At 50.1% G+C, this 14,282-nt stretch overlaps 1 protein-coding gene across 2 annotated transcripts; it reads right to left on the reverse strand.

Moving 5' to 3' along the window:
- Nucleotides 1–397: 397 nt before the first annotated feature.
- Nucleotides 398–13,326, reverse strand: ZNF598 (zinc finger protein 598, E3 ubiquitin ligase). 2 transcript variants are annotated; one of them, XM_042036877.1, is made up of 12 exons: nt 13,072–13,326; nt 11,744–11,856; nt 10,405–10,534; nt 8,940–9,151; nt 7,985–8,202; nt 7,215–7,332; nt 6,019–6,203; nt 5,622–5,694; nt 4,536–5,296; nt 3,416–3,551; nt 2,521–2,665; nt 398–2,410 (listed from the first exon to the last, which is right to left on the reverse strand). In XM_042036877.1, exons 1-12 carry the CDS (start codon nt 13,309–13,311, stop codon nt 2,063–2,065), a joined length of 2,679 nt encoding a protein of 892 aa, XP_041892811.1. In that variant the 5' UTR covers nt 13,312–13,326; the 3' UTR covers nt 398–2,062. The 2 variants fall into 2 exon arrangements, with proteins under 2 accessions (XP_041892811.1, XP_041892812.1); XM_042036878.1 differs by having other exon boundaries at nt 5,622–5,691; nt 13,072–13,271.
- Nucleotides 13,327–14,282: the final 956 nt, after the last annotated feature.

Below are 14,282 nucleotides of genomic sequence, written 5' to 3' on the forward strand. Positions count from 1 at the left end.
CCTCTCCCCCCCAGTGAGGCTCAGAACCAGCCCTCACTGTCTCAACTTGAAACCCCAGTTCAGCTGCCTGGATTTCGTTGCAATACACATTAAAAACCTCAGCTCCTTTAAGAGTTTTAATCTCCAACAGCTCCCACCTGAGGGTTGGGAAGTTCAGTTTCTTTGCAGATACCTCTGTCTGAGCAGACGCTTCCAGGAGTTGCAGTTGTCACTAACCTCTGTGCAGTGTAGTATAAAGTGGACTGTGTATGGAAATAAGTTTAAAATGTTTACAATTTTGTATATATTATATATATAAAAATATCTTTTGAGAGAACAATCTGTGATTCTGTATTTTCAGTGTCTGTGTAACCAACTGCAACTTATTTTCAATAAAGAGCTAAAAATGAACAGAAAAAAAAATTTGGTAATAACTTTATTTAATCAGGTGAGCACAAGGAACAAGGAGACTGCAACATCAGGCCCCAGAGATGCAGCACCTCGAGGGAACTCCCAGCAGCACCTCCTGGGGAACACAGAGCTGCTGATGGAGAAATAACTGAAACCCAAGGGAAGACAGAAGATGCTCCTGCAGGGAAGACCCATTTCACTCCCTGAACTTTACAAACCAAAGGGATGGGGAGAGTTGCTGACTGGAAGTGGTGGGGGCAGCTGGCAGCACCCAGCCCCCTCAGGTGTCCCTGCCTGGGGCCAGGATCAGCTCCAGGATCCCCAGCGAGGCAGGGACTGCCAGGGACTCATGCAGTGTGTGAACCACCATACAGCCAAATCACCCTCCCCAGCCCCTTCTGGGCCAAATCCAACATGGGCAGGTGGTCAGAACAGTCTCAAATATTCAAGAAAAGAAACCCAAAGCACTTTGCAGCCTGAGAGCAAGCAAAAATAACGTGTAAGGCAAGGAAGAGTGACTGTAGGCAGGAGTAGCTCTTGGGTAATACTCTGAGCTCGATTTCATAGAAATGATGCTGCTAGAAAAGCTGTGTTTCATCACTAAAAATTACATAAATTAATTTCAGCTTTATCCCTACACATTAAAAATAACTAAACCTGGAGATGGGAGAGAATCAGACACTGAACTACAGCCATGGGGGACTCCTGGCACTGCTGCTGGAGGAGTCACTTCAAAGGAGGAAGAGATCTCCCTCTTCCTCTGAGGTGGAATTTGGGGAGGCCAAGGAACACGAGCAAAACTACATCAGCCTGGTGTCACCGAGGGAGGTGCAGGTGTCAGACCACTGTAAACAGATAAATGCACTTAAAGGCACTGCAGAAAACATGGTCAGTGATCAGCAGCATTTAATGTCCCAGGATGCTGTTGGGAGCTCCCACCAGTAATACATCCAAGTAATTAGAAACATGGCAGTCATTAAATAAAATTCCCATGTGCTTTACAGAGAGTAAAGCCTTAATGCTGTTACTGTACATGCAGGGCTACAAAATCAGTTTCTTGAAAGAACTTTACAGAAAAGGTCAGAGGCAACTTCAAATCTTGCACAGATCAGCCCAATTCTTCAAGCAGCAGAATTGACTCTGTTTGCAGAAAGAAAACTCTGCAGCCCAGTGTTTGCAGCTCTCCTGGTCACACACCCCCGTGAGCAGCGCTTTCCTGCACCTTTTACCCCTGACTAGTGTGATCTTCACTGAAACAGCACAAAAAAAATCAGAATGTTATAAGGGAAGCCACTTCCATTCATTTCAGTGATCCATAAACTTCCTCCACCCCAAAACCAGAAAGAAACCCCCAAACCAGAGCATATTCCCCTATTGTGTCCCCTGTCATTCTGCAGATCAGAAAGGATTCCCAGCTATTGCATGTTCAGGAGGAAGGAGCCCTGCCTGCCCCCACTGCAGCTCAGCCTAACCCTACCCTGGATTTGGGAGCTCAGACAGTGGGTGGGGATGAGCTCTGGCACATTCCCATGATCCCTTTGCCCAGGAGGGCTTCCCAAGTCACCTGCTCCTCACTGCCTCAGCCGGCACCGGCCCCCAGCCACGCTACTGCCAAACCTCATTCCAAAGTGCACATCCACAGCCAGAGCCTGGGTCGTGGCCCTGGGGAGAGCTAACTGATGATCCTGCTGATTGCTTGGAGCGAGGGGAACTCCTCATCCTCGATATGCAAAGCTTTGTGGGTGACCACGTCCTGCTGGGTCAGCACCTGCCTGCACGTGGGGCAGATGTAGCAGTCGAGGTCGGCGGGGGAGTCTGTCTGCCAAACGTTCTTTCTGTTCTTTTTGGGTTTGTTGGAGCTTTGTTTCTCCTTGATCCGGAAGTCGTTGTGAGCAGAGAGCAGTTCCTGCTGCTTGGCCGTGTCTGGCAGCAACACCAACAACTCCTTGAAAATCTTCTTGAAGTTTTCCCCCAGTAGTTCCCGGCAGCTTTTGTAATACTGAGCTGCAGAGATCAGCCCCTGCAGGGGACAGGGAAGGGCAATAATTAAGAGGAAAAAAATATTTATCTATTAAAAATCCCACTGGGATTCAGGCCTCCTAGAAAGGGAGGCTTTGGGAACCCACTCACCTGTCTGAACTGCCCAGAATGAGTTTTAAATTTATTGAACTTGGACTCATCGCTCTGAAGAAATTCTTTAATGGATTGTATGAGCTGGATGTTCCTCTGCTGGAAGTTCTCAGGTATCAAGTATGATCCATGACAGGATTTTGGCCTGTGTTGGAAAAGACCAGAAGCGACCCTGACATTGGTTTGTGTCACACAAATATGACATAAATCACAAGACTGTTCTGGTTTACAGCTGCACGTCCTTCCTTCACCCAGCTACACAAAAGCAGCACACAGCTGTCTTGTCAGGATAATAAAATATGGGATTTCTGTATCAGATTCCAGCTTTACACAAACAGAATGTTTAAAATCCAAGTTTAACATGGTCCTGATGAGCTGCTCTGTGAGCTGGATGCGCTCAAAAGTCCTGAGCAAAGACCTCACCATGAATAAAACAACAGATAATGCAGGTTCTGTATTAAACTGACACAAAGTTTTCCCTCCCCTTTTCCTACAAACTCCTCTTTCTATCCCAGAAGGGACAAGAGAGCAGCTACAGGAAAGATCAAGAGCAGTGAAGGTCACCAAGGAGAACACACCTCAGCACCTTGCTCCTGGGACTCCCACAGAATCGATGTGAAGTACAGGAATATGTTGGAACTGCAGATTTCCAAATAAATCTAGAACAGACCAAGGTCTGAGCAGCCAAAACATTGCACAGTTCCTCAGACTCGTAACTACACAGGGCTGCTCTATGCAATTCTCCCGGATCCAACCCACAGCACCCTGGGACTTGCCAGTGGGACTCTTCACTGGGCTGGACCCGCTTGAGTAACCCCCTGTGCGCTGTTTGAAGCCCCTGTGACACGAATGAGGTGTGAGGTGCCCCGTGCCCCCTGGCAGGCCCTTGACTCACTCTTTCAGAGCTGTAGTGACGGGTTCAGAGATGGTGGAGGATGGGATGACAGCGAAGCCCGGGGGGGGTTTGCTGACAGGCACCGACAGGCCCGGAGGCGGAGGAGGGTTCTTCAACAGCACCACGGAGTTAAAGCCTGAGGGAAGCAGGGAAGGGGCAGGAATTAGAGACCCACAGACCCCTGGCTAAAACCCACACCAGTGCCTGACACACTGCAGAAGCACCAAGAAGAATTTGCAGTGCAGACATCACTATATTGGAGAAAACCTAAAAAAAAATCTTCAAGAAGCACTTGAGAGTAGCTGATGTTCCTCTACAGAGAAAGTGCTTTAATTATTCATTTTCTTTTTCAATGGAAAATAATTTTGAAAGCCCACTCCAAGACACAATGAAAAACACTTTTGCATTATTAAAGGGAACACAAATCACTGGAGGAGGCAGCAGGCCTGGCCTGGCCTCTCCCAGCAGGAGCTGCACAAACAGCGGTGCTGGCATCTCCTGATGCGATCCCACTTCCACGAAAACCACTCCAAGTCACGTTTGTTGCCGTCTCTCTGCTTTCACAAGGTCATGGCTAAAAGAACAGCAGGAAACCTCTCCCAGCACAGGAGGAAGTGGCCAAGGAAGTGAAGTGACAAGTGCCAGCAGGGACAGGACACAACCAGATTCCCTAGCCTGCAGCAGCTTCCAAGGCAGATCTTGGAGCACAACACACGGATGTGGCAGCCCTGGGGACAGGGAAAAACCAACTCTTCATCCATGAGCAAATAGCTCCAGCTGTGGGGCAGAGGTGGTTGCCAGAGGACATTCCAGGCCTCCTGTGACACCCAGGCTGCCTTTGCCTCCAGAGCCCAAGTGGCACCTGGTGGCAGAACCTCACACAAGAGCCAGAATGAGTTTATGCAACACATCCATGTGTTCTCTGGGCTCTCTACAAGCCAAGCTGGCCGTGCCCAGCAGTGCTTCCTCATCCCTGAGGTGTCCAATGCCAGGTGGGACAGGCCTTGGAGCAACCTAGGATAGTGCAAGGTGCCCCTGCCCACGGCAGGGGAATGAGATGATCTTTAAGATCCCTGCCACCCAAACCATTCCATGACTCTGTGATTCATTCCATGTTTACCTGGTGGCGGGGGCATCCTGGCTGATCCTGAGCTCCCAAGAGCTGGGAAGTCTTCCTGAGGTAAAGGGCATTTGTTAGTCACTGGGGGCTTTTTAAGGCCGGGGGGCTCTTTGGGTGTACCACAGCCAGCTGATGGTTTATCCGAGTGCCCGTTGACGACAGCTGTGGCTCTGTCAGGGCCGTGAGCAGCAGGGAACACCTTGGATGGCTGCTCTGCTTCCGAGGGCTTTTCTGCTGCTGGCCTGGGGAATGATGTCTCCTGGGACGGGCGTGGGGATGATGAGCTCTGCTTCTCAACCCCTGTCTTCTTCTTCTTGCCCACTTTCATAAAAGTTTGTGAGGTAGAAGCTGCCAGCAAGGACGAGACGTCAAACATGGTCGGGGCATTCCGGATCTCTTGGGTGGTCAGGCCACCACCGCCATCCTCGTCATCCGACTCACAGAGTTTATTGCTCTTCTTACTTCCTTTGGAGGTGTTCAAGGATGGTTTTTTGGCTGGCTGGTTGACACAGGGGCTGCTCATGACTTTGACCACGTTTTTACTGGAACCATTGTTCCATGCAGATGTGATGTGAGTTACTGTCTTATTGGTGGGCTTCACTTTGGACACCAGAGCTGGGAAATCCTCCTCCTGGAAGGCTGCTTTCCTGGCTGTCGCCGTGTACATCAGAGACATCCCTGATGAGATGCTGGGAGCTGCAGAGGAGGACAAGCTTGGGAAATCTTCTTCTTTAAGCTTAACCAGTGCTGGCTGGGCAGAGCTGTGGGGAAGGGAGAGGGTTTGAGTTAATGAGGCAGCACAACCCCAAGGGACAGCACAAACCCACAACTCTCCACTCTTCCTCAAACTGTCACTTCGGGTGGCACAACAGGAGTTTTACTTGATGATCCTCTAGGGTCTCTTCCAGCTGATATTCCATGATTCTAAAGACCAGCCAGGAGGTGGCTCGAGGCAGGAGGGGATAGGGCAGGGGAAGCCTTGGAGTGATCAAATGATCTGGAAAATTATTTTCCCCCAGAAATGCAGAACACATCAATCAGCTTCTAAATGTACTTTGTCCCTGCTGCAGCCCTGTGCAGACTCACCCTTGGAGAGGTCCTGCTGAAGAGCTGATTGCTGGAAAGTCGCCCTGGCTGAGCACTCCGTTAGCAGCTGCTTCTTTTGGAACAGGGACAGAAAAAGCAAAGACATGTTTTCAACCCAAACACATTCATTCCAGAGCAGGGGCTATCAATGACCATGACAGCAGCACTACCAAGGCCTATTTTCAGCAGCTGATGATGTCATTAACCAACATTCCAGAGGAACAATTTCAATCCATGCATCACTATTTCCTTCAATTAACTGTGCTCCCCATTATGTCATGGTATACAGGAAACTCATGATACTTTAAATGAGTAAAACATTGGTAAGGCAGAACTATCTGAGGGAACCTTCCAGACACTGAGATGCCCTGCAGTGCAGGACCTGTCCAACACTCACCTGTGACATCGTTTGAAGACTTTGGCACACGTTTGGAGCCGAGCACGTCGGGATCCCTCAAATCCTCCTTTCTCCCCCTGCTGCTGTTGCCTTCCTCTTTGTCCTCCACCCTCTTCTTCTCTTCCTGCCGTTTGGCTGCCACAGATGCCCTGACTGCTGCTGCAACATCCCTGTCTTCTTCTTCCCTGCAGGACAGGGAAGGGTCCCTTGGTCAAACAGCAAGGATCACAGAGCAGCTGTCTCGCTCCAGTCTCACCTCTGTGGTGCCAGCTCCGGTAACATCCCTGATCTCGTGCTGCCACCTGCTGAGAAGCCTAAACCAGCCCCACCACTCCAATCCACCCCAGCCAGGCAACATTCCCCCTTGGATTCCCAAGTTCCATGTGTGGGAATAACAATCCAGGCCAGAAGAAACGGGGGTGAACTGGGAGAGACAGCACCACGGATGCAGGGGGCACCTGTCTCTCCCATTCATTTCCAAAGACATGGAATCATTCTTGGAGGCCACAGGAACTCTTTGAGACATAGCTGGGCATGAACTCTCAACACATGCATGATCCACATGCGACACCAACAGAGGAGTGTTTTGGGATGGACTTTTTTCCCCAGTGGAATCACCAGTAATGAACCAGCTGCCCGTCCAGCAAGAAAAAGAAGAAAATAAGATGTGCAGGATGTAAAAAGCACTCAGGTCTGGTGTGGATGAAGAAACATAGAAATGTAAAGTTTCATTTCAATACTTAACCCTCTTCCTTTTCCAAAGCACTCAGTCTGGCCACACAGAGATCTGTTAGTTCAATGAAACAGGTCCTTAGAACAGGAATTTCATGATTACCCAGACCAAAAACTCCATTAAACCTGCACAGACTTGTCACCTACTTCAGAAAATCCTGTTTAGAGAAGTTTGCATAAAAACAGCTGCTGGAATTCATTTAGGGTTCTGAGTTTATTTAACCCACAAGTTGAGGGTTACATTGTTTGCTTCCTGAGCTGAAACTTCACAGAAAATAATTCCATGATGACCAAGCACATAGCCCGGACATGGGCTCGGACTGGAAGCTCTCAGATAAGGATTCACCATGGAGGTCTCCAAATTTTGTACCACTTCCTTCCTCCTAATCCACCAAAATACTGTGAACTGGCAAGGAAAAGCCAACACTAAATGGGAATAAAACTCACAACGTTGTGCCACTCACCTCTTGTACCTCCAGCTGCCTCTCCTGTTCTGCTGGTTTCCTCGGCTGCTCAACCTGCTTGCCCTCCCTTGCCTGTTGAACCTGTCAACCTCTTCATAGTCCTCTGCACCTACAACACCTAAACAGGAGGGAGGAATGATGACTCTCAGTTATTTCTCTACTGTGGGCATTACATTGTGCCTGAAAAATGCAAAAATATACTGGTACAAATAAACTATCTTCATTTCTTTCTGATGACCAAGTCAGCAGTTCTCGTAAAATTACATGTCCTCATTAAACTCACACAATCCTACACAAAAATCCTACAACAATTCCGGTAGGAAGGGATGTCTGGATATCACCTGCTCCAGCCCTTTACTCAGAGCAAGGCCAGCTCTGAAACTATATCAGAGGGCTTTGTCTGGGCAAGTTCTGGTTATCTTCAACCTCTACAACCTCTCAGGCTGAAGAGGCCTTCTCAATCTCTACAAGCTCTTGGTGCTGTTCCAGGGCTTGTCTACCTTCTTTGGGAAGAATTTTTTCATGGCTATGAAATATTCACCAGATGTTCTTGAAAAGACTTCGAGAATAAGAGCCATAGAATGGTTTGGGTGGGAGGGATCTTAAAGGACATCTTGCTCCTGAGCAGGAATACCTTCCACTAGACCAGGCTGCTCCAAGCCCTGTTCAACTTTGGGCACTTCCAGGGATGGAGCAGCCTCCTCCACCCCCCAGGGAGTCCCTCCCTCCCTAACCCTGGGGTGCCCGTCGGTGCCCCCAGCCCAGCCCACCTTCGGTCCTGCGTGGGTGCCGGGGGGTGTAGGTGAACTGCAGGTCGATGTGGCGGTTCTGGCGCGCCTCGGCCCGGCTCTTGCTGTGGCAGGCGCTCTTGTGGGCCTTGTAGTCGATCTCGGTGCGGAAGGCGTGCGTGAACTGCTCCGAGCTGCAGCGGCCCTCCTCGCACAGGAAGTGCTTCTCGCGGAAGTGCTCCCGCAGGTATTCGTAATCACTGCGAGCAGAAAACACAGAGCTGACCCTTCCCACGGTACGACACAGCCACTCGTACAAGGGCAAGTGAGGACGAGCCCTGGTGGTTGGTTGGTCCTTATCCCCAGGGATGTTTTCCAGTTGACACAGTTTCTGTATGGCCAATGCATGATCCAGGTGTTAAAGTAAACCCACAGATGCTCAGCTCATCCAGCTGTGCACATGACAAAAATGTTACTCCTATTCCCTTTGCACACGAACTTTGGAGTGTTAGAATCAAGGAATCACAGGATTAAGGTTGGAAAAGACCTTTAAGACCATCAACCAGCACCACCACCATGTTCACCACTAAGTACCACATCCACATGGTTTTAAACACTTTCAGGGATGGTGACTCCACCATTTCCCTGAGTAACCTCTTCTAATGCCTGACAGCCCTTTCCATGAAGGAATTTTTCCCAATACCCAGTCTAAAACCCCCCTGGTGCAACTTAAGAACATTTCCTCTCATCCTGTCCACCATTAAAAGTAACACACCAGACAGCTGCTGTCAGGCTGCAAAATGTAACTTTTAATAAAGAAAATTTTAAAGCATGAACTAGACTATTTTGGCTATTTGTTTGAGGAATTGCAGCCAACCTGCTGCCATCCCTCCACTCTGCCTTTAAACACTACTATCCCCTACATTCAAAGCAGACCCAAGCAATTTTCCTTCAAAATTTAAGCTAGAGAAAGGACTCATATCAATAATCTTCTTGCCTGTAGTACTCCTGAGCCCCCTCAGAGTCACAGAAGTGACAGAAGTAGTGATCCCTCCGCAGGTGTTTCAGTAACTCGTCGTTGTCCAGGTACCGCTCGTCGCAGAACTTGCAGAGGGGGTGGCCCCGGTGGGAGGTGTCATCGGGATCCCCGTGGATCCGGTGCCGGGCCAGGTCCTTCCGGGAATACCATTTCCTTTCGTAGGTGAAGATCTGGAGAGACAGATATTGTATTCATTGATTTGTATTTCTAGATTTGTATTGTTTCTTATGGACACTGAACTAAACGGAACAAGCCAGCTTGCGTCCAGCTTCTCCATTTGTAGGGGTGGAAGACTTGCTTCAAAAAGATGCACTTTGACCACCAACACCTAGAATTTTTGGTGGATAGGAAATAAAATTCAAGTGATGGATTCAAATTCAATCTAACTTGCATTTCTCTGAACACTGGAAATGGATTTAATTCACTTTTTTCCCTTTGGAATCTTTTTATACTGTAACAAGTTTAAATTATAATCTCTGGGGTAGAAAAATCCTAACTATGTATTTATCAACAAACGGTATTTTGCATTCTCGAATTTAAAAACCCCAAGTGAGCTGTTTTACTTTCCTCACACAGGAACCACCCCAAACAGCTGCACACAGAGGATCCACTTCAGTGAACAAATTGTGTATCATAAGCCAACACTCTGTCCCCACTACCACATGAGCTATTTTGGTAGCAAGGGTTCTGGAGATGCTGAAAGGATTGACCCAGCCTTAAGAACAGAATATCCTTTATTTCTGGCCTAGACAAAGACTGGGAAATTGCTCTGGGAAAAGGTTTGTTTGGCTCTGCCATGGACTGAAACTTCCACAAGTTTAAGAGCTTCTTCTCAGTGGCTACAAGTAACATGGAACTTCTTTCTTTGAAATAAAAATCTCTACAATATTCTGAAATTAAAAAGCAAGTTTTAATATTGTTTATGAGAAAAAATGACAAACAAGTTCCCTTGGTGCTGGGTTCGTACACTGAGCATGAAGCACCTCACCAGAGCTCAAAGGACACCACAAACCAAAGAAGGTCCTGCCCTCCCTCCCCACTTCCCTTCAATCAGCTCCAGAGATTCCAAGACCACAGGAAAGACTCAACTCAGTTCCCAGACTTATTAGGGTTCATTCAGGTCAACCTGCTCACTCCTGGATCCCATCCCTTTTGGCAGAGAACTCCACTTCACCTGGCACGAACCAACCGTGGCACCACCACTGTGGGGTTTAATTTAAAATCTGGAGAACCTCCAGGCCCTCTTCATTAATCAGTTTATGGAAGGAGAAAGGCTTAAAATAAAGCAACTGGCCTCACTGCAGGAAGAGGAAACCTAAATAAATCCTTGCTGTTCTGCCTTCCCATCTTTCCCAGGAACTCCTGGAAGTCATGGAGGAAAACCCCCCTCCTTCCCACACATCCAAGCAGAGGCCCAGCTCACCTTTAAGTGTTTAACACAGAGTTTGCAGCAGAAGAGCTCATGCTGCTTCCTCATGTGCTGTTCCAGATCTGCAAAGGTGTTGAAGAGCTTTGCATCTGGGCACAAGGAGCATTCATGCTGCAGCAGCTTCCTAAGGGATGAGAAGAGTCCCAAAAATGATCCAATTCCCTCTCAGCACCCCGATACCTTGAGCAAGACACAAATGTTCCATCCCCAGGAAAAGGCTCCAGCTTTATGGCTCCCTTGCAATCTGTAGCGTGGGTTGTGACCTGCTTATTCCAAGAATTCTGCTGTATGGCAGGAATGGGATGGAACCAAATTACACCAAGGTCCCAACTGCTGGGGAAGAGCTGAGCAGCCACAGAGTAGGAACTACACTGTCACTACAAAGCTGAGTAAACTGAAACAAACCCATCCACTATTGGAGATTCAGCTGATTCCTGCAACATTCACATCCAATTCCATTACACTTTCCAATGTCAGAAACTGAGGAATACAATGGGGAGAGATAAAGAATTGTATGAGGAAAGGAGGGGAAAAAACCCGCCCCAAAATCCCACCCCACAATGGTTCCCAAGAAGAGCTGAGCACTGGTCTCACTGTAAGACTCCCAATCCCTCATTTCCATAAATATCAAGCCATGCAAAACTGTAAATGTACCAAAGTTACACTCTCAGCCCAAATCAGGGGGAATATAATGCCCAATTCTCCAAGGAAAAGGCTCCACTGCCTGCATGGCTTCATCTTTTCCACTCCTCTTTCCATTATCTCAAACCCTCCCAATTAAGATTGTTATGAAAAATATTTGTAGAACACGATGCTGATGCCACGTTTTTATTCTGCACTGGTTTTTTTACTTCACCTTTTTTCTCTCCCATTCAGAATTAAGATCTTTGTGTGAAGACAATGCTACTCTTCATGCAATACTTGGCACAACTGGGTTTGGTTAGTCCTTACTCAGCACAGCAGTAATTACAATTGTAACAGTAATTAAGTCTTTATCACTTTCCACAGCAGCCATGCAAGGAATAGAGAGGTTTTCGGCAGGTTTGCTGCTGCTAAGATGCCAAAAATGCCTTTTATTGACAGAGCAAAGCTTGTGTGTTGTGTTGGTGAATCCAACACTGCAGCCTCGAGGAGCTGCTGAGTGTTCAATGCCACTGCCCTGCTCCAGCCTGTCACCTTGCCAAAAACACCTGCACGGCAGGTGACTCACATCCCCAGCTCCTCAAATCCCAAGAAACCACACCACCCTGCCCTCCCACAGCAGCACTTCCTGCCACGTCCAGTGTGTCACCACGTGCTCGGGGAGACATTCCAGGAAGGAGCCAGCGCTCACCTGTACAGTGCATAAACCTCTGCATCCATGAAATAAATGTCATATTTCTTCTCATGCTGCAGCTGGTGCAGGGCTATGGAGGAGAAGGACGGGAGCTTCCGCCCGAACACCACCTGTGGGACACAGCACCGGGATCAGGAGGAGCTGTGGGATTCCAGGCAAGTTCCCCAGCACAAACTCTGGGAGCTCCCCACGCCCACAGAGCTTTGTGCCAGCCCCAGCTGTCACACCCCCAGGCACTCTCCCCTGCTGTCAGCAAAGCCACAGGACATCTTATCAACCTGCCAGAGAAACGTGGATTAGCCCAGCCAGGCCTTTGGAGTTTGGACGAGATTAGGAAACGTTCCTGGTCTGTTTTGCTCCCACAGCTGTTCCCAGAGTAAATATCCTCAACCAACACAACCCCTTCCACAGCCAATGCCTGGCAGGAGCCCTGCCCTCGGCTCCTCCCCATCTCCTGGAGGATCACAAGGCAACCTGGAGTCTCTAAGTGACAAGTGACTCAATACCTAAGAGTCTGGCAGGGAAACCACTGTTTCTTCTTTCCTTAACTCCCAGGTAAGCGAGGAGCAAAACACACAACACTTCCTAAATTGCTTGTACCACATATCCTTCTCAGGGAATTTCCTTGTTCCCAGCTGCTCCCGCTTGGCTCTGAGCACTGCAGCTGTTTAAGGTATTACAGGAGCCACCTACCACTGCCTGCTCCAGCACATTCCCAGCCTGGGAATTACTGGGGTAGCAGCAACATTTAGGGCACAGCTGGAGTTACCAGCCCCAGCCCAGAAAGGCTAAGACATAAATACAGTAAAGAATTTCAGTTCTTACAGCAAAAGCTACATTGTCAATCCAGAAATAGATTCTCAGAGAGGCTGTGGCTGCCCCTGGATCGCTGGAAGTGCCCAAGGCCAGGCTGGACGGGGCCTGGCGCAGCCTGAGATAGTGGAAGGTGTCCCTGCCCATGGCAGGGGGTGGCACCGGACGGGCTTTAAAGTCCTTCCATTGCAAACCATTCCAGGATTTTATGAGTCCATGATCCCTCCTAAGAGCAGCTGCCTCCTGAAGCAGGGAGCAAAGGCTCCATTCTGTGCGGCCAGAGCGAACTCTGCTGACTTCAAACCATAAACATTCACTCCAAACTCCATTTTCTTCACATTTTGTTTCCTACTCGCCCGGGCGGCGGCGGCAACCCCGGGAGCGGGGCAGAGGGCGGATAACCCGGGCTGTCCGTCCCCGCCGGTTCCACTCAGCACATTCCCCCACCACCCCGTGCCCGAGCGCTGCCCCGCCCGGCCCGAGGCCCCCCCAGCTCCCGGGCCCGGCCTCACCTGCCGCAGCTCCTCCCGGCACACGGCGCAGTACCGGACGCCGCAGAGCGCCCGCATCCGCACGGAGCAGCGGTAGCAGATCGGGTGCTCGCAGCGGCCCAGGGCCACCACGTCCAGCTCCCCGCAGCACAGCACGCACGGCCCCTCCGCCGGGCCCGGCCCCGCGCCGGCCATGGCGGCCTCGGCCCCGCGCCGCCCCGCCCGCACCACTGAGCACGGGCTAGAGCGCCGCCCCACCATAGAGACGTGCGCTCACATAGCGCTCATTGGCCATAGAGTTCGGCCCAGAGCGCCGCCGCGCTGCTGGAATTAATTCCCCTCACGGCGACACCACCACCCCACTGACGTCACCGCGCGGTCCTCCAGAGGCCGGCCATCGAAACGCAGCGCGGTAACCATAGAGATGCGCTGGGCGGAGCGTCCCTGGCTGGGCCGCTCTGGCTCGCTCTCGATGGTGTTTTGGAGGCGGAGGAGGACCCCGGGGCTATTCGGGCGTCCCGGGCACATTTGGGGTCTCGAGGTCCTTCCTCAACACCCCTGGTTGTGGGGACATGGGGATCTCAGACTCTGCACCTCATTCTGTGGGGACATGAGCCACCCTAGGGCCATTCCTGCTACCCCTGGATGTGGGGACATGGGGGAACCTCAGCCCATTCCATTCCCCCCCTGTGGGATTTTCCCAGGACAAACACCCACCCTGGGATGCCAACAACCCTCCATGGATTCATCAGATCGACAGCTCTGCCTCTCGATTTAATTTTATAACCCAGGTACGTGTTTTCCAGGTAAACTGGGTGTAATCGGGGAAATAAAAGTGTTAAAAACGTCCGTGAAACGCTGCAGACACTGGGATTTTGTATCCATCAGAGCAGGAACACAAACGAGCTCTGGCAGCTCGTTAGGAGCTCAGTCTAAGATAAATAAATCTTTATTTGCTGCAGGCGGTGAGTCACAGGCTCGGCATCCACGTCCCGGCTGTCCGGAGCCAGCCCAGGTGAGCTGGAGTCAGTCCCGGGTGGAAAAGGGCACGGGAAGGGGTGTCCCGATCCTGCCCTCCCAGCTCATCCCCGCGCTTCGATTCTCTCTGTTCCTGAGGCGCAGAGATGGGAATTGGGGCTCCTTGGACAGGAGGGGGTGCTCCAGGAGCATGGAAAAGCGCTTTAACAGCAGCCATGTTCCTCTGGGAGTGGGAAAAAATAATTAAAAAATAA

This window comes from Corvus kubaryi, unplaced genomic scaffold (assembly GCF_017639235.1).
Source record: "Corvus kubaryi isolate FWS band 111438036 unplaced genomic scaffold, C.kubaryi_AGA036_p1.0 37387, whole genome shotgun sequence".
Taxonomy (NCBI): Eukaryota; Metazoa; Chordata; class Aves; order Passeriformes; family Corvidae; genus Corvus; species Corvus kubaryi.